The sequence below is a fragment of the Prosopis cineraria genome, unplaced genomic scaffold, assembly GCF_029017545.1.
Source record: "Prosopis cineraria cultivar Desert tree isolate PC_DT_omini unplaced genomic scaffold, ASM2901754v1 PC14, whole genome shotgun sequence".
NCBI classification, from domain to species: Eukaryota; Viridiplantae; Streptophyta; class Magnoliopsida; order Fabales; family Fabaceae; genus Prosopis; species Prosopis cineraria.
Window position 1 is genome coordinate 2,713,627 of NW_026555345.1, and position 23,672 is coordinate 2,737,298.

The 23,672-nt window shown below is 30.3% G+C and overlaps 1 protein-coding gene and 1 long non-coding RNA gene across 8 annotated transcripts; one reads left to right on the plus strand and one right to left on the minus strand.

Moving 5' to 3' along the window:
• The first annotated feature begins 8,355 nt into the window (after positions 1 to 8,355).
• LOC129292957 (molybdopterin synthase sulfur carrier subunit-like) lies at positions 8,356 to 13,675 on the plus strand. Of its 5 annotated transcripts, none has more exons than XM_054930709.1 (2): positions 8,356 to 8,603; positions 13,087 to 13,675. In XM_054930709.1, the coding sequence occupies exon 2, from the start codon at positions 13,121 to 13,123 to the stop codon at positions 13,400 to 13,402; it is 282 nt and encodes a 93-aa protein (XP_054786684.1). In that variant the 5' UTR covers positions 8,356 to 8,603; positions 13,087 to 13,120; the 3' UTR covers positions 13,403 to 13,675. The 5 variants fall into 5 exon arrangements, with proteins under 5 accessions (XP_054786684.1, XP_054786683.1, XP_054786682.1 ...); XM_054930708.1 differs by having other exon boundaries at positions 13,108 to 13,675; XM_054930707.1 differs by having other exon boundaries at positions 13,116 to 13,675.
• Positions 13,676 to 15,461: 1,786 nt separating this feature from the next.
• LOC129292765 (uncharacterized) lies at positions 15,462 to 22,313 on the minus strand. Of its 3 annotated transcripts, none has more exons than XR_008588980.1 (5): positions 21,954 to 22,313; positions 21,743 to 21,870; positions 21,491 to 21,539; positions 20,695 to 20,739; positions 15,462 to 17,513 (listed from the first exon to the last, which is right to left on the minus strand). It is a non-coding gene; the product is annotated as an uncharacterized LOC129292765 (long non-coding RNA). The 3 variants fall into 3 exon arrangements; XR_008588981.1 differs by having other exon boundaries at positions 20,695 to 20,761; XR_008588979.1 differs by lacking the exon at positions 15,462 to 17,513 and having other exon boundaries at positions 18,907 to 21,539; positions 21,954 to 22,311.
• Positions 22,314 to 23,672: the final 1,359 nt, after the last annotated feature.

Genomic DNA, 23,672 nt, shown 5'->3' on the forward strand with positions numbered 1-23,672 from the left:
AAATGATAAAGGTGTAAATTTATTTTAAAACTTTTTCCTCAAAGGGCGCTTAGTATTTTGAAATTTATTTTTGGAGCAATGTTACCCTACTATTAGAATTGACCATTTTGTTTAATTTTACTTGCCATGCGGCATTTTTTAAAAACTAAAAAAAAATAAAACAATGCTTCATCCTTGTCAGCTTCTTTTTCTTCATCCACAACACTAAAAATGCAAGATAACTCAGAACACTAAGATAAAAAATCAAGCTTAGATTTTTAACATAAAAATATTAAAAAAACAATCAAACTCGAATTTTAAACATAAAAAAGAACAATCAAAGATGGGGGACAAAAAGGAAGAAAATAAAAAACACAACTCAAGAATCCAACAATTCAAGAACAGCTCAAGATATTTAAAAAAATAAGAACAGAAAATTAATAATTCAAATTGTCCAACACCAAGTAAGGAGAAGTAACAACTTAGTAAGTGATGGCCATGGAACTTTTCATTTAACTCTTGTCTTGCAAATGTCAACGGTGGAGGAGGGAAGAATGAAGACAAGAAGAATGGCCGAGAGAGAGTGATGTGCAACTGAGACATAAGAGGAAGGGGATGGCATCTTTTTAATTTTTTTTACAAAAATATCATATGGCTGCCACTTGGCAAGTAAAGTCAAACAGACTGGTCAACTCTGACAATAGAGCAACATTGTTCAAAAAAAAAAGTTTCAAATACTAAGTACCCTTAGAGAAAAAATTTTAAGATAAATTTACATCTTTATCATTACACTATTTTTGAGAGATTCGAGACAATATTACTCCTAATAAAAATTAAAAACACCAGGTACCTTTAAAAAAATTAAAAATAAATTCATACTTTTACCCTTAAAAAAATTGAGAAGAAACGCAAGTGATTTTTTTTTTTTCGCAATTAAAAGGGCAGACAGCCCATCGTCAAGAGAACACGCGTATTCACCTGCCCCCCATCAAGGGACGTGTGAACAAGGACGGGCCTAACATTCTTCAACTTTCTTTGTTGTTTCTTTTTTTTTTTTTTTTTTGGTTTTTCTTGCTTATGAAGTCTGAATCACGAGTCGCCTCCTTCAATACTTTTCCCATATTCCACAATCCACATTCTATAGGGCACCATGAACGCAACTTTGAATTTTTAACTATAAATTGAATTGAATATCTTCCTTTAATTCATTTCAAATTTCACATTTTAAACTAAAACATTTTTAAATAGATGCCGTTTGATGAATTTTTTAAAAAAAATTAGACTAAAATATGCCAGCCTTTTTAAATTTTAAAATATACATTTATAACAGATTTTATTTTTAATTATGTTAAAAGAGTTGGACCATGAACCTGCTCTACCCCCATGCTAAGTGATAATTAATTTCACCACTTGAGCTATATCTTTAAGCAGCTTAAATAAATTTATGGTATTTACTTATTTCAGTACAATCAGGACAACATGTATGACAGATTTGGTGATCATTTGTCTCTCATCTAGTTGTCTGGATATGAACATACAATGAGTTTTTACCTTTAATATTAATTATTTAAATGAATAAGTTTTTCATGAAAATGATATATTATTCTTCAGCAGAATAGTGTGGCTTGTTACATATTATAAAATTTAATAGCGACAGGATTTTTTTGTACCGTACAGGATTCCTACGGAGAACAAAGAGGGGATGTAAAAAAAAATTAAAATACTTTAAACAATATAAATTAAATAAGAGAAATATAAATTCCAAGTAAATGCAATCAAAGATTAAAGGGAGAATGATATTAAAGTTTCACATAAGAGAATTAATTACTGTAAGGTCCATTGATAATTAAACTGAACTGCATTGACAACACAACCAATTGTCAATGCAGTTTAATTCAGTTGTTAATGGACCTTACAGTAATTAATTCTCTTGTGTGAGACCTAACTGTAATTCTTCCAAGATTAAAAATTTGTTAGGGTGTTAGGTTCTAGTAGGTCAACGTACAATGAGGCAGCGCTCTAGGTCTATTTAAAAATTTCTCTAAATTTGCATATCATGTGATTTGGAGAACTACTTAACAGTTGAATTTCAAAAGATTGTAACCTTAATGATTTCTTTTTGATAGAAATAATCAAATATATTAACAATAGAAAAAGAAAAAGAAAGTCATAAAGTTGAAATCAAATAAGGAAACTTAAAAGAAGATAAATGGTGACTTAATTGAACAAAGCCGCACTTCAAAAATTGATAATTTTTGCCCAAGTTTGTTAGAATATTTAAAAAGCAAGATATCAAAAATTTTACTTTAAGAATGCTAGCTTGAACAACAACATCGTTTTCTCAAATTATCAATGACCTAAACTTCAATCCAAACTTCACCTCTTGAATAAAATTGACACTAGGTATGAAGCTAGATGGAATCCTCCTAATCCTGTGTCGGCTAAATTGGATGTTGAAGGTTAGGTTAAACATAATGGTGTAGCTGCTTGTGGAGGACTTATCAGAGATGACAAGGGTAACTGGATTAAAGAATTTTCTAAAAATATTAGTTATCAACCTAACACAGTAGCTGAACTTATAGAATTATGAAAAGACTCAACATGTGCTGGAATGCAAAGATTTTCAAAGTAAATGTTTACTTTCTATGGAAGCTCTGTCCCTCAATGATTGCAACTTCAATTATAGCCATCCTCTCTCAACAATTATTAGGAACATCAAAAATTTTACTATGAAGAACTGAGAAATTACTGATAAATGATAATTTTATATATTTTTATCTTTTTAATTTAGACTCTTAAATATTTATTTGAGACTAATTAATTTTAATTAAATATTATTTTATTTTATTAGCCAATATTCATTTTTAAGATTTTAACTATCTAAATTTATGATTTTAAAATATAAATAATATATTTAATATTTTTGCACACTTGCTATTTAATTTTATCTTATTTTGCAGATTTTTTAGATTCAATTTGAAAGATATTGATGAAGATTATTTTGAATAAGAAGAATATGAGTATACTTGGAGATCAAATTAAAAATTAAATTTTTAAAATTTTATTTAAATTTATTTTAAATTATTTAATATAGTTTTTAATTAAAATTATTTAAAATAATTTTATCATTTTATTATTAGCTTTTCTTTGGCAGTACGCAAATGCATCACTTTTATATATATAAAGGAGGCAACGCACAAGACGACTTGGACAAAAAAAAAAAAAAGAAACAGAGCGCGGCACATAATAGAGATAAGAAGGAATGGAGGAGCTGTGGCGATTGTCATCTTTTTCTTCCTCCAATTTTTTAGGCGATGGCTTTTTTTTTGTCATCTTATGCTATTTGATTTTTAATTTTATGAATAGCTAATTTTTGTATGTGATCAATCACAAATTATAATCCTAAATTTTAATTAGAGTCTTTAATATTCAAAAAAAATTTTATTTTAACTTTATTTCAATTTGATCTCCTTCTCTTTACTTCTGAATTTTATGTTTAACTACTATTGTTGATTAGAGTAGTTTTTTTTCATAATTTTTGGATTATAAATTTTATATGAGGTTTTGCTTGCTATAATTAATTGATATAGCATTGTAAGAGTAATTTGACTTAACTTGGGTAATTATCTATGCTTTATTCTTAGTATGGCTAACATGGAATAGTTGTTAGGTTGTAAGTTAAAAGAGATCTTAATTAATCTATAACTTAATTTCTTGTTTAATTCTTGAATGATAATTTGAGAAATAAATAATAAAACTATAATAATAAAGTTAAATAAAATTGATTTATTTTGTGGACGAGGAAGATTAAGTTTAGGTGATTAGGGTTATGATTGATTGTGCTGCTTGTTCTTGATAATTTTCTCAGTTGAATTTTCTTTATTTATTTAATTTTAATTTATATTTTTAATTAATTTTATTATAAAAAATTCCTCTCACTTTTTAGCTTTTCATAATCATAATTTAAATAGTTATTTTATTGACTCTCATGGAAATGACCTAGGTTGCGCTTTATTGTAAAATCTAGTTTTTATTAATTTTGGTGCTATTCGACAGTAGTGTCAATTACCTTTGATCACGCCTATAGAGAAGCCAACCACTGCACCAATCTTCTAGCCCATGAGGCTTCAAAAGAACATTTTGATATTATCTTTTTTGACGGACCACCTGCAGATTGTAAAAGCTTTTTGGCTTCTGATATAACCTGATATTATGACTTTGGTCTTCTTATATGATTTTACTGTGGCCATGTAATAAAAAAAATTGATAATTTAAAAACACATTTAAGATATACTTAATATCTTGGTTTATCAGGTATTGACTTTTGGTGGAGAATAAATGACCATTGTTGAACTTCGTAACTAGCTTTCCCAAGTTCATCGTGATTCATATAGAAGTTACATACAAAGTTGAGAGAGATTTTCACAAAACAATAAGGGTCCATTTGCTTCACTGGAATTTAGATATGAGAAAAGGAAAAGGAAGAGAAAATTGAAAATTCACTCATTTGGTTGACAAGAATTTAGTTCACCAAAAATCAAATTTCAGGAGAGAGAATGGAAATTGGGTTTATAAGCTATAGTCAAGGAAAATTTTATTTTCTTAAGAATTTTTTTATTTTGGCCAAAATATCGTTTTATCATTCTGCTCTCTTGTACCACCTCTTCAACTTTCTTGGTTCATCACCTAATGTCATAGTCACCCCTCATCATTGTCATCTTCATCATGTTCTCTAATTGCCACTCTTAATTTTTACTTGAAGTTAGATAGCTGTAGGGTTGGGTTCAATGGGTCTAGGTTTGAATAAGAAGAAGAAGATCAGCGAACATTAAAGCTATGGGTTTGGGTTCAATGGGTCAAGGGTTCGAAGAAAAAGTAGATCAACAGCCACTATTAAAGCTATGGGTGTTGGGTATGATGGATTAGGAGTTCAAAGAAGAAGAAAATCGATAGAGGTTTAATAGTTCTGGGGTTTGAAGAAGAAGCACATCGGCGGCCATTATTGAGGTTGTGGGTTGTGGGTTTGATAGGTTTGAAGGAGAAAAAGAAGAAGATTGGTAGAGGTTTGATGGTTCTGGGAATTGAAGAAGAAGAAAATTAATTAGTTGTAATGTATTGATTTATTGTATTTTTAGAATGAGATTGCTTCAATTTCTTTTTCATGATGAGACTGTTGCCAAATCCAATGTACAGGGAGGAAGAATTGTGGGGAAGAGGGATGGATGATAGTGTCTGTTCATATTTTAAAATTAATTTCAATGGTATATTCAAAAAAAAATTCTACCTATTTTTTCATTCATACCAAGCGTACTTTCAAAATTTATTTCCATTTCTTCTTTAGGTTCTAATTCCATTTCTTTTTATAGTTTTAATTCTATCAAAAGGATTTTAATGAACCAAATAAAGCCTAAGTTTTTTTCCTTTTCTTGAACTTGTGAATATGGATCTCCTATGTAATAGATGAGCTTGAAGTTTTAATGATTGTTGAACCAAAACTTCAATGATAGAGAGATGTAAGTCTCTAATTGAGGGAATAGATTGTTGATTGAGATTCCAATTGCCAGTAAATTTTAATAAGGGAGAATGATAATTAAGGACCTGCTAAGAACATTAATTTCAATTACGGACCGTGAAATTTTAAAATCCAAGTTAAGGACCATGGTCCTTAATTGTGATAAAAAAAATGAAATTTGTGAGGTGGAATTCATTATTGTCACTTGAGAATTCACTAACCCAACTTGAGAAAATTTGTAACGTATATTGTGAAAACATGAAACCTCACTTGGAAATGGAATGTTTAAAAAAGCGCCACTTGAGAATTCACTAACTAAATTTGAAAAAATTTCTAACGTATATTATGAAAACATGAAACTTCACTTGGGAATCGATTGTTTAATAAAAAACACCAATTTGGATAAGTCACTTTTTATTAATGATTCTCAAGTGGGGTTTTATTTTTTCACAATATACGTTAGAAATTTTTTAAAGTCTAGTTAGTGAATTTTCAAGTGACGCTTTTTGTTAAACATTCCATTTCTAAGTGGGGTTTCATGTTTTCACAATATACGATAATAATTTTCTCAAGTTGGGTTAGTGAATTCCCAAGTCGCGTTAGTGAATCCCACCTCACAAATCTCATTTTTTTATCACAATTAAGGACCATGGTCCTTAACTCGGATTTCAAAATTTCACGGTCCATAATTAAGATTAATGTTCTTAGCAGGTCCTTAATTATCATTCTCCCTTTTAATAATTTTAGTTCTTTTTTGGTTAATTGTCATTCTCCCTTTTTCTAATAATTGTCATTCTACTGAGACACATTTTCGATGGTGGAAAGGAATATTTCTCCCATGCAAACCTCAATAATTTGATCTACAAGATTTTAGAATCTAATCTAATCTAATCTAATTATAAAAAAATTCATAAATTAAAAATTAACATTTTTAAAATTTTAAATTCATTTTTAATATTTTTAGAGAATTTAATTTTGGGTTAAAGAATAATTTCACCCTTAAATTATTTATTCAAAAGTGTGTGAGGTCCTAAACTAATTTTTATTATAATGTTCTCTTTTAACTTTTAAAAATAATATGATGTCATTCACTTATTTTTATTGTTAATAAAATTTAATTTTAATCATAATTTAACCAGAAAATTATAAAATAAGATATCAAACATTATAAAAAAATATTAAAAAATTATAAAATGTAACTAAAAATTATAGATAAAGATCCAAAAATTGTATCAATGGATCTACAAAAAGTTTGGTGATTCTTTTCTTTAATTTTTATATTATTTTTTATAATTTCGTGATCAATTAATATTTATTAACATGAGGAGAAATATTGCATTGTTTTAAAACATTGAAGCAGAATATTTTATCAAAAACGAGTTTATTGACACATCCTAGAATTATAGTTTTAGAACAAATTTTTCTTTAACCCTTTAATCAACATCATTCATACAAGCAAGCGCGCAGCCGCACATATATATGATTATTTACAATTTATACTATAATTATTAAACTTTTGACTTGACTTTATAAATTTAATATTTTTATAATACTAACTTATAAAATTATGTCAATAAAGTCATATACTCAAATTAAATACAAATTCAATTAAATTTATAAGTTCACCTTTGAATTTACTGTTTTTAATTTTTTAACTAATAAAATTGTATCAATAAATTCATAAACTCAAACTAAATTTAAGTTTGATTAAACTTGTTAAATTCATTAATTTTTTTTAGTTAAGAAAATTAAATATATATTATAAAGAATTGAATTCATGAAAATTATAGAATCTAATTCAAAAAAAAACTTGAAATGCAAAAATAATATTAATAAAAAAAAAAAATATTAAAAATAAGTTTTCCTATTTTAAAATTTTTATGTCTCTTATATCATATATGATAATTTATTAATATAAATAAATTTAATTTTAATTATTTATATTCTTAATATATTTAAATTAAGTTATGATCATATTTTAATGATTGTTTGTGAATAGAAGTAAATTTTTATGAATTTATAATATAAATTTACATTCTTAGAGTTTAAACTCAAAAACCTTAATTCATATAAGTAGACATACTCGCAATTAACTGGTCAAAAAGACATATTTGCAATTAAGCTACTGGATTCTCATGGAACGCTCCTTCGAGGAGGCTCCGATGCCTACGGTAGTGACGGAGCCGCATCGAGAAAATATAAAAACAAAGAGTTTTGACTTTCAAAAAATATATAATTTAATTTAATTTAAATTAGGGCTAATCATGTATATTCACTCAATTAAAAAATATAAGATATTTTTAAAAAATTAAATATTTAAAAATATAAAATATTTTTATTTTTTTAAGGTATAATTATTATTTTTTTTAAAAGTGCCTCCATTTAATAAAGTATTTTATATTTATTTTAAAATAAAATTTTATATTAAATAAAAGTAAATGTAGAAAGATAGAATAAGTTTGAAAATAAGTAATTATTTTGGGTGAGATTTGGTTTAAAATATTTTATATTTTTTAACAAAAAAAGTAGTTTTTTAGAAAATTAATTAATTTAAATTAGATTTTAATTAATTTTAAAATGCTAAATTTAAGAATTTACAAATTTATTTCTTAATTTTATATTTTATAATGATAAATTTATAACTTTTTTTCATTTTAATATGATAGAAAATAAATAAATTTATTTTTATTTTAAAATTTAAAATATAAATTATAAATTTATTATAATAAAATTACGAAATTAAAAGTTAAATTTAAAAATTCTTAAAATTGGACATTTTAAATAAATTAAAATTTAATTAAATTAATTGATCTTCAGACCTGTTCTCCTTTAGATTACGCTGGCAATGACAGAAAATTAATTATATTCAAAATATCAGTCGTCTCTCCTGGGTGTCGCCTTCGCCAATCTACACGGTTCACGGTTCAGCAATTCACCTCAGAGTTAACGTCTTCCCTCACGAGTCTCTCACTCACACTCCGTCTCTCCCTAATCTACCAGAGTCCCGGAACTCTCATCGGTACTTTGGTTCAGAAGTAGGAAAGGAACTCATCCACTCATCGATTCTGGTGGTCCCGTTCAGATATCGGCGACGGCAGCGCTCTCTTATCGGGTACAGAAGCAAGAGCTTTGACTTGATCAGCATATCATTTTCACTCGTCTTCACTTTTAATAAAATTTCTTTAATCTATTTCAATTTTGCGGTCGTATGCTTTGTCATTGGATGAGAAAGATAAAGTTAGTACCTGTTTGCCCTACTTTATGCACTGATTGATTGAAGCTACTTTTTTCCTCTCATGATTTTGTAAACAACAGAAAATATGGGGAGACTGTATTTGATTTGTTTCATGCTCGATGTTGCCGAAAAATATATTTTGTCGCGCCACATGGATTCCTTGAAATGGTTGTTCATAAGTCTTATAACATAGTATTGATAATGTCATGATATGTGTTTCACTTGATAATTCATGCCTGTGAAATCATTAAATCAAACATATTTTCACAATGGTTTTGTTTATCTTCTGTTTTCTTGGTGGCAAGTCGAGGTCAGTCTTATCATCAACTAATTAACCCTGACAAGGACCTGTCTTTAACTTAAGCTTTACATTAGGTTCTGTTTTTAGTTTTGAGCTAATGGGTTCCTGCTGGTTTGTATACACTTCAAGTTAGGAAGCGTTTAAAGTATAATAGATCATATGCTTCCACACCTATAAAATATGGGAAAAGCCTACACTTTGATTTGGTTATATTTAGGAACAACTCAAATTCTGCCTTCATTATCTTCAATCAACATTAGTATGTAGAATTTTTATTGCTTCTGAGTTCTGATTGTACTGTAGACAAGTATTTTTCAACCTTTTCAGCAACTTATTGCCCTACTTGGTGTCTATATCTTCCTTCAGTAGTAGCTACCGAAGGATGCTTTGGAAAATCACTTTATCTTGAAACCATTTAATTATGATACAGAGTTCATAGGTATCTAAGGTATTTTAATCTCATTAGCTAGTTTTTTGAACGTAGTCTTCCCAAAGTTTCTTATTATTTGGTATTAGGCCATGTTTGGTTCGTGGGAATGGGTGGGAATGGAAGAGGGTCAATCTGGGTCTTTGGTGCATAGGAGTAACGACTCCAATGCTATGGCCCATTCCATCATTTGAGGCAATGGCTCTTCCATCAACAGATCAGAGGAATGGGGATCCATTCCCGGGAATGATCTTTTTACTGGCCAAATTATCCATGGTTATGACTTTTTCAGACAATCCTATCCTTCCTCACTTTGCCCTAATTATATAATCATCACTTTCTCTTTAGTCGACACTCATCTTCTCTTCTCCATGAGTTTGAGGTTGTCACTGCGATCTCCAGCTTCACTGGTACTGAGTCTCTGTAGTCTCGTCTGTATGACTCCCATTTTAGTTTCTATTCAATCTTGTCTTCTCTTCTCATCCATTAGTGCGAATGCACAGATCTCGTCTGGTGTCTGAGTTTGTGGCCGCATTTGAAATCAACACCAGCGAGTCCCTTGCCATTCTTTGTCTTGTCTACCGTATTTGATATATATTTAATATTTCAATGCATCTGATATATATTTCATCTCAATATTTGCCGTTCTTCTCTTCAACACATTCAATATATATTTCAACTCAATATATTTTTTAACTAGTGAGTCCCATTGGTTTTGAATGATCCATGTTCTTCTTCTTCATTCGCATCCAAGTTTATGAAATAGTTAACGTACTGTGTTACTAGGAAGAGACAAATCAAGTTTGTTTGACTAAGTATATTAAAAACATAGAAAAATAGTTTCTCTAACAAATAAATCTTCTTATGTAAGTATAAAGTTTTTATTAAAAATAAAATTATGTCAAATATTTTGCTTTTTAACAATTCATGATTCACATGTTTTGTAAGCATCATGATTCATATTTTTCAACAGATTCAAATCCTTTTTATTGGTGAGAATGAATATTGGAACCCCAAGTAACCCCTAAAAATGCCAAGACAAGAACTTCGAATAAAAAACCACTAGAAGATCCAACGATTGAAATCCCAAATTGTGGGATGTAGTTCGTCGATCACATGTCCTCCTCCTTTCGAAGGCTAAAATGTATCTCCATGTTAGATTCTCTACCCAAAACAAGCAGCCACATTCAACAAATACATGCCCAGCTGATCATCAATGGCCTCAAATCTCCCCCTCTCTTGGCCAAGCTAATTGAACATTATTGTGGCTCATCGCACCAACACATCGCCAATCATGCGCATTTGATGTTCCAGTACGCTGATAAGCATGACTTGTTTCTCTTCAATACCTTGTTAAGATGTTGTCAACCCAAGGACTCTATCCTTTTTTTCCAAAGTGCATTTTCCGAGGGAGACATGGTTTTTGATGATTACACTTACATTTTTATTCTCGGAGCTTGTGCTCGCTTTCCTTCAACTTCAACATTATTGCTGGGCACACAACTTCATGCCCGCATCGTAAAACACGGAGTTATGTCAAATATAATGGTTCCAACTACAGGGATACATTTTTACGCGAGCAACAAGGACATCAAATCGGCACGAAGGGTGTTCAATGAAATGTCAGAAAGAAGTAGTGTCACGTGGAATGCAATCATAACTGGTTATTCTTCCCAAAGGGCAGGACATAAACAATATGCTTTCAGTGCACTGCTTTTGTTTCGGGACATGTTGATGGATGAGAGTGGGGTTATGCCCACAGATACTACCATGGTTTGTGTCCTTTCAGCAGCTTCTCAACTGGGTATGCTAGAAATAGGTGCTTCCCTACATGGGTTTGCAGAGAAGACGATGTGTGTCCCCGAAGATGATGTGTATATTGGCACTGGGCTTGTTGATATGTACTCCAAATGTGGGTGTCTAGAAAGCGCTTTGTTAGTCTTCAAGCGGATGAATCAAAAGAATGTCTTGACTTGGACGGCAATGATTACTGGCCTTTCTATCCACGGGAAAGGAGAACAAGCCTTGGCGTTTTTATATGAAATGGGAGCTAATGGAATGAAGCCAAATGCAGCAACCTTTACGAGCTTGTTTTCTGCTTGTTGTCATGCTGGGCTTGTTCAAGAAGGCATTGATTTGTTCTGTGATATGAACAAAAAGCTTGGGGTGATGCCAAACATGCAACATTATGGTTGCATTGTCGATCTTCTTGGTCGAGCCGGACGATTAAAAGAAGCTTATGATTTTATCATGGGAATGCCAGTTCGTCCAGATGCTGTGCTATGGAGGAGTTTGCTTGGTGCGTGCAAGATTCATGGGGACACTGCCATGGGCGAGAAGGTGGGGAATCTTCTCCTGCAACTTCAAGAGCAGAGCTTTGATGACTTGGCTCCTAGGAGCGAGGATTATGTAGCTCTGTCCAATTTGTATGCTTCTGCAGAATGGTGGATCAAAGTCGAAACAGTCAGAAAAGAGATGAAAGTCAGGGGGTTTTTGAATAAAGCAGGTTGTAGTTCGGTTCAAACAGCCAACTTGAATGCATTGTAAAATATTTTGAATACTCATACTGGATAATTCACAAAATTTGAAGTTGTGGGAATCATTTATTATTTATTCTGCTTAAATATGCGAGGCTAAGATATAGTGACTGAGATAACTAATTACGTTCTGTAGGCTGCTTTAGAGTTTGGTAGGTTACAAGCCAAGATGAATAGGGCATAATTTACTAGTTCATTGAGCATATCAAATTCATTTACAATCTTATAGTCAAGATGAATAGGCCATCATTTACAACAGAAACAAATGTTTCAGAATTTCTCTAGCCATACTTGTTTTTATGGCTGTTCGTGCATTTTATATTATTTTTAGAAAGATAAGTGTTACTGCAACTGTGCAGAAAAATACAATGCGCTTAACGTTATACAGTATAACGTTTTATTAATTTCTGTTCCTTTTGTATTATGCTAGTTCTTAAGAAAATCCTCATGCAGCAAACATGCTAGCTCTTGCTAAAATGTTTTTGTTTCTGATTTGGCTGGCAAGCTGAATGTCAGAAAGCCAAATACATTATATTATATCACGAAATTATATTTATGTTCTAATTAGCTGAGTATTTATGTTGTCAAATAGAAAAAATATATTATATTAGAATAGCTCATTAGACAATTATTCAAGTGATCTGTTTGCCCAGATTTTTTAAATGGTGTTCGTTGAAATGCTTGTCTGGTGGTGCTAGCCTTGGGCCCTGTAGGTGAAGTTAAGGCTTAGTTGCTAAACATGAGAACTGAGTCGCACACCACATCGGAAGCACTGGATTCTGAGGTGGGGCTTGTCTAGTGGACTAGCCGAGACTGGAATAGTGGATAGTCATAACGCATAAGATTGATAATGGCGTTTACTTGTATCTCCACTGTACATCTATTGTTCTGTGAATGTGATCAAAATTATGTGTCCTTTATTATTTTTGTTTTTTATGTTCCCCTCTCTTTAGTGACCATAAATTTTCACGGTGAAGCTGCCATATGATTTTATTTCGGCAGTTAATAAGCTGTGATCCTAGGTTTCGACGATCACCACCATGCATTTATTGCAGTTTTGCATGAAAGATGTCATGATTCATTTGTTTGTTCAAGGCTGATTATGGTATAAACTAGTATATCAGATACAATGGAAGGGGAAATCAAGATTCAAGACAAGTCATTGGTGAAATTAAAAGTACTATTCTTTGCCAGAGCTCGTGATATTACAGGATTGAGCGAGTTTCCATTGGAGATTCCATCTGGAAGTACTGCTCATGACTGTTTGAAAAAGCTACTGGTCAAGTTTCCAGGATTGGAAGAAATAAGAGAGTGCGTAGTTCTGGCTTTGAACGAAGAATATGCCGCAGAGTCAGCTATTGTGAAAGACACAGATGAGTTGGCTATTATACCTCCAATAAGTGGTGGTTGAAACGGCTTAATCTTCTTGAAACTGCGTGATACTTGTACTTTCAAGCGTCTAGCAAATATTTCCAGGAAAATATGGATTTTGTAAATCCTGTATAGAATCCCAGACAAATGAAAGGTACATTATTGTTATTGTGAAAGTGATTCCAAAATAAGATGTATTGTGAAGTGTGGAATTTTAGAGGATAGACAAACTATATTTTATTTTGCTAAATTTCTTAACAAACATTTTCTTTTTATTGATTAAAATGAGTAAATTTGAGTTGCTATTATCTTATGTGATATGATGGTCTTGTGGAAACAGACAAGTGAATTTCTGTTCTTTTCTTTTTTTGGGGTGAATGGACAAGTGAAATTTCTGTTTTAGTTCCTTTATAGCTGCTTGTGACGCATCATTCTAGTATCTCTTTTTTTCTTCTTATCGGCGTCGTTCAATTATTTTTCACTTGTTTTACTTTGAACAGTTAGTCATTGACAAGAGTTAAAGAGCAGGTTTGTTGCCAGAAAAATAATCAATTCAGTCCAGAGCACGACGCTGCTGGCCTGGCCATGTATCACATGAATGGCGAGTTACACAGATTTTATCAGCCTTAAATGTTCACAGAATTAACACTATCAACTTTTTTTTCGTACGAAGTGCCTGAGGTTTATTTTTCAAGTAATATTTTACTGATTTAAGTGAAACTTTCTGATCAAATGACTGACAAATTTTGCATTTTTACTGTACACCTTTCTAAAATTCATCAGAAATTAACAAAAAAAATGGAGTATCAATAAAGGACTATTAATATGATTTAATATCAAACAAGGATTTGGATAGGTATGATATTTGTTAAAACTTAAACTTTGACTTGTTACTTATTAATGTTTACTTATTATAAGTCCTTATCTGATCATTTCAGAAGTCTTTTAATGATATTCTCCCCCAAAAAAAAATCTAATCTTAGAAGATCCATTTTGCATTTACTATACATCTTCATTTTTGCTTTTTGTTTTTTTAATTAAAATGCTCTTCTGCAATGCAGGAGAAGAACCATTTTAATCAATAGAAAAATAGACGATTGGCCGACGAATGAGCTGTCTTCGTCGAAAAGAAATGGTCAGCTGAAAAAATGAAAATAAAAACACAAATTGGACTATAAAATTCTTTTCTTTTTCCTTGAATTGAGTTTATATGCTTTGACTATATTTACAGCAATAAAGTCTTCCATTGATTGAGGAAATAATCCAAAGATATTAAATTATTACTGAAGATATAAATTAGGACGAGGGTCACGTTCATGAAGCATTGGATTGGTTGTATCAGTCAACGAGTTTAAGCAAGTACAAGTGAAAGTAAAGCAGCTTCTCATCTATATTGGCGACAGCATATAATAATTATAAATTATTACTTAACTACCAATAATTTAAACATATACTCCATCCTTTAAAAAATATCTCACTTATTAACTGTTTTTAAATTAACATCTTCTTTTCTCATTTATCTTTATTTATTAAGGTATTCTATTTTAAACTAAATATAAAATGAATATATATTATAGACAATTGTGAAAAAAACATATTAATTACACATTGTAATATTAAAAATGTCTTATATTTTTAAACATTTAACCTCTCAAAAAATATCTTACATTTTTTAATAGAAAGAATATAGTTTAGCTGTGAAGGAAATGAAAATAAATATAATTACTATGTTTTGTTTTTCCTATCCTGTTAGACATTGCTAGTATTATTGTGTTAATATCGTTGAGAGTGAACCTATATTTATCTTATATTTTTTTAAATGAGATTTTAGTTAATAATCAAATTATCCATGTCTGTTAGGTAATTAAAAAAATTGGATGTTTTATCAAATAATCCCTATTGGCTATTTGTAAATTTTTCTATTTAAGAATACAAGAAATATTTCTCATATAAAGAACTATGTTTTCCATCTTTTATTCTATACGGTTTTATGTAGCAGAGATCTATGAGTGCTTGTTTGCAAATGATTGAAGGATCATAAAGATTCTGCCCGGCATCAAATTCAAAGATCTCTAAATGAGGTATCAATCTCCAAAATCTTCAACATATACTTCTCCAACAAACTAAGGGAATATTTGGGAACCTGAATCGATATGGGAAAAAGTAAAAAGCTTATTTATGACATCATACTTCAAAAAATTGAGAACAAGCTTGAAGATTGAAAAATCAAAGCTCTGTGTCTAGCCCCTAGGCTCACTCTCATCAAGTCTGTTTTATTCCCCTCTTGTATTTTCCATTTATCTTGTATCAAGCTTCCAGTCTATGTTCATAAAAAAATTGATAGTCTCTACTGTAATTTTTTTAGGGTTCTCAAGGTGGTTGTAAACGCATGCATTTGGCAAAATGGGATATCCTTTGCAATGACTCCAATATCAATGGTTTCAGCATTCGTCAAATTGGTCATGTTAACGACTCTCTTCTTGCTAAGCAAATCTGGCGTGTCTTTACTGCTTGACCATCCTCCCTTCTTGGAAGCACTCTCAAAATCAAATATGTTGACTTTGGATCCATTCATCTCCTCAAGTTTCAATCCAACGCATCTTGGATGTGGAAAGGAATTCTCAAACCGAAAAGCCTCCTTGTTGATAATCTTTTTTGGAATGTTGGTAATGGTCAATCAATCCCCCTCAACCACCCAGTTTGGTGGCCTATGCATGTAGACAAGCAAAGCGCTGGTGACACTGTTAGCAGTCTTATTTCGCATAATACTCATTTTTGAAATCGTGAAAAAATCCTCAATCTCTATGGTTATAATTTTTATAGGTGTTAGCACAATAGCGTTACTAGAGGCAAGAGGCAGGATAGTCAAGGCAAGGAGTAAATGAGCTTTGCTTCATTGTATTGCCCTTGGACTTTTGAATCATTTTGTGTAATTGAATATACATTCATATATCTATATTGTCAACTAGGTGCATACTATTATTTTGTATTGTACTTACATGATCTATTAAGATGCTTATTTTGGTAATTTGGTATGGAATGTATATGTATTGGTGAGACTATGTGTTGTGGCCCAATTACTCATGCTAGTGTATGATAGGGTTATTAATCATAATATGTTGTGATTAAATGTTTTGTCGGCCAAAATGTATTCAAGTAATGATATCATGTGTACAATTGCTCAATCAGGAGTGATTGTGTACATCAGACTTGATTCAAGCTTTGATTTATAATGTGGTACTCAGTTTGGATTTGGAACTCTAAATGTGTGTTAAAACTTTAAAATATAACATTTTGCATCCAAGTGCCCAACTTTTAATCGGCATATCTTTTTGTTGGAAAACTAGTGCCATTAGATAAAAGACAGAACTAGCTTCATGTAAGTGTTTAAACAACTTTGATCAGATCTCCAATGGTGAAATGGCGCATGCCGAAAGTTTGACTCCGATGCTATTATGATAGCAAGTGTGTTGTCATGATAAGACATGTGTGCCGCAACAAAAAGCAAGATATGCCATGATGAACAACTTGTGACTAGTTGGCCGCAACAAATGTGCATATTTTAGAGTAAATTACAATTTTACCCAATTGTGGCCAATTTACCCAAGCTAAATGGACTCTAACCATGTATTTTGGTGTTAAAACTGCAATTTATCCCTATTGCATAGTAACATGTTACATCAATATAAAACAGTAAAGTTGACTATTGAATAATAGAAGAGATTTTTTGTTCTTTAAAAAAATAATTTAGGAAAAAAGTTGACATACTTATCAATATAGGATGTCCTATGCCTTTTTAAAAAAGTTCGGGGATAAAAATGTAGGTTGACCCATGGAAACATCATCCTTTCATGCCAAAAAAATAAAAACTGGTTAGAAAAATGCTTTTACACCGTTTAAGATAATAATACAGTCGCATTATTTCGATCAAAACGGGTTCCAAACATACCAAATTCTTAAATACCTGTGGGCTGTGGCTTAGAATGACGGGAACTTGTTCTTTCTAACGAGCGGGGCAATGGATCAAAGGGCAAACAAGGCCCAGCAGATGGCACATAAAAATTGTTAGACCCAACAAATTTCTTCTTCGTAGTTGCCCCCAGGTCCCAAGTTCTTCACGCGCGCGCGCACAAAAGTAGTTGATCTGTAGTCTAAACTCAAAAAAAAAAAAAAAAATAACTTTACAATTTTGTTTGAGAAAATACATAATCATTTGATTTGTTACAATGATTACAAGTGTACTTGAATATCTGTTAGATAAAATTAAATATAAAAGAAATTAATTAATATAATATATTTTGATTAAAATATTACGGTATATAATTTATAGAACATAACAACATTATCTGTGCGCACACATACATATAAGAAGTCAAGTTCCAATAACTCAAATCTGCATTATAATCTATATGAGGGATTTTTTTTTTAAATCAATAAATGAGAGAATTTTTTGTTAGAACTTAGAACATAATGTATTCTCCGGCAAAATCTTTACTGAACAATTTATTCATGCATAGCAATTCCTAGCAACATAACATCATTGTCATGCTTGTTTGGTGAAAATATTTATCGAGACGCTAATAATTCAGCTTACTAAACTAAAAAAGAAAGTTCCATAGTTGCTCTTATATCCATGGACCATCCGAATTCTATGACATGCTCAAGCAAAGCTCAGGATAACAGAAAATAGACTTAGTATGCGTTTGGTTTTTAGTTTGTCAAAAGTTCATTTAGTGAAAATCCATTTGATAAAAATCAATTTAATAAAAGTTAATTTTTGTAACGAAATTTGTATTTGGATATATTTTTTCAAAAGTCAATTTGATACATTGAAAGTTATTTGATTTGTGATAGTAAAATGTGCTTTTGAATGTACAATTATCAAAAAAGACATTGATTCATAATGATTTATAATTTTTATTATACAAATGTAATATATTTAAAATATTTAAAAAATATAATAAAAATTTTAAATAACATAAATTTTGATCTATAATGCTAAAAATTTAATCTCTAATTATTTATATTTTTTAATTTGTAATTTTAAAAGATGTGTAATTTTTATTATACCAAATTAGTATTATTAAAATAATAATTATATTATTAATGAATTAATTATTTTTTAAATAAAAAAATAAGAGATTAAACGTAGGATAGTATAGTCAAATAACATCTCATTTTTCAAAAGCTTTAAATAATTATGTTTCAAAAATTCACTTTCACCTGCTATTCGAATGTACTTTTAGAATATACTTTTCTACAAAATGTTCTACCCAAACAACCTTTAACTTTTTGAAAGTAAAATTTTGCTTTTTGAACGTGAAACAGAGAAAAACTAAATGGACTCTTAACTATTATCAAGTTCGTGTGAACTGTTATGCCAAAAATATTTTTCTATTTTTATAAGATCGGTCATTTTTTTTATGTCAGATATTAATGTTAACTATAGACTTTTATTTAAAAATGAGAATTTTTCTTAGAAGCAAAAAACACACTAGTTATGATATTAAGTATTGGCTATATCAGGTGTGTTTATTCTTTCATGTTTTGTTTGAAATTGTGATTGTTGTAATTTTTTTTTTATAAAATTTGGAGCGGCAAAAATGTTGAATATGATTTTAACAAATTGAAAAAAAATAATATGAAAATAGATTAATGAAAATATGTTAGGCCTCTTAAATAATTTTGTTTTAGGCTCCAAAACTTTTTCACACAGCCCTGGCTATTATACACTAAACCAATAGTTAAATGTTTCCTAGAATTTACAATGCAGTCTCATAATAAGGAAATCAAACCCCCTCAAATCCCAGATTTGTCCCAAGGCCATAGCTTGCACATGGATTTCTAATTTTGTTTTTTATCCCCCAAAAAATTGGACATGTAATAAGTATATTATAAAAGAGATTTGTGAAAAATAAAGAGGGTCTATATGTGATGCTGCATTCTGCAAGTGAACCTTTTAATTTGTCAACTACTTAAAGGTTAAATTTTAAACATTTGAGCATAAAACAAGATATCAGATGTCACTTGGAAGACTCCAACAACTTTCTTAAGTAAATATGATAATATTATTTTTATAGGTAATAACAAAAAATATTTTAATTTGCCATTTTGGAGTATTTAAGAGATTCTGCAGTAAACTCCATGTTGCTTCTTCTTAAGCAAGTAACGCTGCAATATAGTTAATAAAAATTTTCTGCAACCTCAAAACATGTTTCTGATTCTCGCAGATCACAAAAAGTTGCGTATATTCAACAATGAGCATATCAGTTTACCAGAATGATAAAGCAATTAAAAAGATTAGGTTTCACCTACAACTTTGACTTCACTAAATCAAACCACTTGGGCACTTGGCAAAATCAAAGAATTTAGAAACCAAAATTAGACTATTGGACGCGTTTGAAATAATCATGAGGTTCTATGTAATTTCAGATAAGGTGTAAAAAGATGCCAATAGGCAGAAAAATAGGAAAGAGATGAAATTAGAACAATTATTTGATGGTCAGTCCAAAATCACAAGATTTATAAGGGTTCCTCCAAAGCCAATAACACTAACAACGTTGATTAAGAAACACACTGAGATAAAGGGATAGAAAATGAAAAAAAAAAAAATACACCCATCTATATATAAATATATGTGAGCAAGAGCATGCATTGATTGAATATATAAAAATTATTATATTTTTTGGGGGTATTTGAACCGTCAGAAGCCACTCTAAAGCAATTACCCAAAATCCCAAGTCAAAACCAATTCCCCACACTTCTTTTTGAGTGGCCCCTTATATGCTCTTTCTAAATCCTGCAAGAAGCTACGTGCAACATCTTGTGTACTAATAATCCTACAATGTCTCTTGTGTTGCATTTGTTTTTCAGAATATAGATTACAAGGGTGGAATCCATTGCTTTTGCAAAAACGGGGAAAAAATATAGACCCAAACAAAACAAAATGCAAAAGAAATTACGAGGTCAACAAAGATGCAGGCATATTGATGATTGATCTATTGCCTTGGCCTCTAAACGAAGAGAGAAATGGATAGAAGGGAGTTCTAATTTTTAACTGAGGAGTTCATGGTTTTGCAACATTTGAAGTTCCAACAAGCACATGATCAAATAATTACAATGGAATAGTCAAGAGTGGGAAAATTATGGTGTGTAGGGAAACCTAAATCAAGCAAGCATCAAATCATACTAATTCCCACAGAAGTTTGCTAATTGCACACATCACTCATTATCAGACCACAAGTTTCAAATAGCCCTATATATTACGTTGCAGATTCAAAGACTATATATCAAAACTAATAATTTTTTAAGGGAAGTAAAAGCTCAACAAACCTCACTAAGTAAGACTTCCTTCCAAAAGAGGGAAACTTCAACTTTCTGCATTTCATTGTTTCAGATGCTAAAGCAGCAGTACAAAGAAAGCATAAAGATTGAGCCAAACAAATTCAATAAATAAAAGAGAGAGAGCAGCAAATTAAGCATTGCGGATGCACAAATTAGTCTAGAGTTCTATAAACAAAAATGAGATGTGTGAAATAAGTTGAAGAAGGGATAGATAACAATTGTTGCTGTTATTGACATGAACAATTTATTCAGCCCAATATCAATTTCGTCGTAGTTACGGACATCATGATTTTATCAATGTCAACTGATTTAGCTACTATTGAGATGAACTCTTCCCATTATGTTATTTGTCATTAACTTGACAACTCAAAATTCCCAAAACCAAAGCTTGTCAGTGACTACAATAAGTCCTGAAAAGCTTACATATAATGGAAACATGAAGCAATTAAGTATATAACATATCAGTAAGATTACCACATTCCTTTTAACTTCCACCCACAAGAATAGACGTTACACAAGATATGAACATCAAAGCAGTCTCTCCACCATTTGAAATTTTAGAAGGGGAGAGAGATTCACAGTGAGGGCAAAATAAAATATGGATACAAAAATTGGTGAGATTTAGCTCGAAGTTTTTGCTATACTTATACTCCTCCTTTAATTCTGTCAATTTCTCCCAAAAAAAAAAAAGAAGCTCTATTCTTCCAACAATAATCAAAGTCATAATAGTTCTGATCATTCAGACTTGCATCAAAAAATTAAGAGATGAAATTCATAACATTACCTCTCAATTTGGCTAACATAGGTATTTTCATCCTTCTCGATTCAAGAGCCTGCATAAGCAGCCATCATCAAGCTAAGACTAACAGACATGGGATTTTAAATTTTAAATAGGAAAAGAAATAGGGATAAACTTTTTCCAAAATGGAAAAGTGATTAAATAGATTGGAGCAGCACAAATTACCAGGACTCAGACTAACTATCACAGAAAAATTATGATGGAATTTAAAAAAGTAATAGAGGAAGGCTCACACACTTGTAGGAGCTCTCAATGGCAATCTTTGGATTTTGGGTCCTCCCACCTTTCGCCTTCTACTCTGTTTTTGTGACGAACATCTAATCTTTGTTATGCTGCTTCTTCCCAATCATGTCGCCTCCTTATAGCTTCATTAAGATCTGGCTTTTTAGAGGGAAAGAGCACTAAAGAAGAAATTTGAAGCATGTTTGGAGAGAGAAATTCAGGCAACCTTGATACTGAGTCTCTGTATTTGGAGCCACCCTATGCAGCGTCCTCAAATAGCAAGGTGCTGGGATTGCTTTCGCTGTGACTTTCTTCGCATCCGTCTCAGCATAGATATTTTGAACAGGATTACTCATTTCCAGGAACATCGCAAGAGTCCGGACAGAAACAAAAGTAGCAAAAGGAAAAAACGATGCCCAGAAAGGAAAATCCCTACCACAACTCAAACAGCACCCCCGACATGGCGTAAAAAAACCACGCTTGGTCTACTATTTTTGTATTGTAGTTGTAGCAGTACCATCAAGAAATTAGAGAGAATTGATGATTCTATTTAGGCTAAACGAGCTTTTTTTGTTGAAGCTGGGAGGTTGGGATATTGTACCAACAAGGTTCTCACATTAGAAGCAAGAACTATTTTGAGTTTATGAGCCAACTCCTTGCCAACTGAACCACAGTATGCATGGTTTTCTTAATTTGTACATCACATAAACAAACACTAATAGACAAGCTAAAATTAGTCATGGATCTCCACTCTGTTAGTAATTATAGACATTAGCGACAGACATTTTATGACAAATCTGTCACTAATTACATTAACCCTAAAACCTAATTATATAAATTAGTGATGGATGTAAGATATCATCACATGTTGATAAAATTTTACAAATTTAATGACCAATTTAAGTCTATCACTAATTTTTATCACTAAATCTTTATATTAGTAATAGATTAGTAATGGATATTTTTAATTAAAAATATTTTATATAAATAAAAAAATTATAATACACATAGAAAGATTCACATAAAAAATCTTTCAAAATTGTCAAATTAAATAATTACACAAGTAATTTTTTCTCTTAGTACAAGTAAAATATATAATATAAAATAATATAACAAAAATAAAAATAGTTTTTTATTTTATTAATATGCAAGTTTAAATATAAAAATAATATTTTTATCGTATGAAAATATCTTAATTATAACATAGATTACATAAAATAATATACACAAACATTTATTTCCATAATATATATTAAATGATATTAAAAAAATATTTTTATTAACTAATAATATTTATTGAATTATATAGGAGTATGTATACGTGTTAACGTACATATATATTTAACTAATAATATAGAAGAGTATATTAAATATATAAAAAATAAATTAAATTAAATTTATGTGTTCAATTAAGTAATATATATATATATATATATTTGTATATTATTATTAAAAAGTCATTACAAGTTACAGCTCAACTGACAAAGGTGCAAGAGGTTCAAGACAAGGCAATATTACAAGTAAAGAATTAATGTATATTATTGACATGATAATGATGTAACAAATGGCAGGATGATGTGTATTTGAAAGGTGACATGGAACATGACATGATACTAATTAGACCTTAAAAAACATTTTAATGATAAAATAAATTAGTAATAAAAATTTATTAATTAATGACAAATATTTTTAGTCACTAACTTAATGATAGATTCATTTCTACCTTGTTGATGAGCGATCCATACATACCTCTGTAGTTACAAGCGCTTTTTTGAGCTTATAGGCATGGAAAAAAAAAAGTGTGCAATACATATATAGAGTCTAGAAAATATAAAATTAGGCCCCGTTTGGTTACTAAAAACCAACGGAATGAAATAGATTAAAAAATTAAGAAAAAGATAAACTAAATTATTATTCTCTTCATAGTAGATATGATAAAACTCAT

What these genes read in the sequence shown, in the direction of transcription:
- LOC129292957 (XM_054930705.1), top strand. Translation starts at nt 10,571, where the DNA reads ATGTCCTCCTCCTTTCGAAGGCTAAAATGTATCTCCATGTTAGATTCT.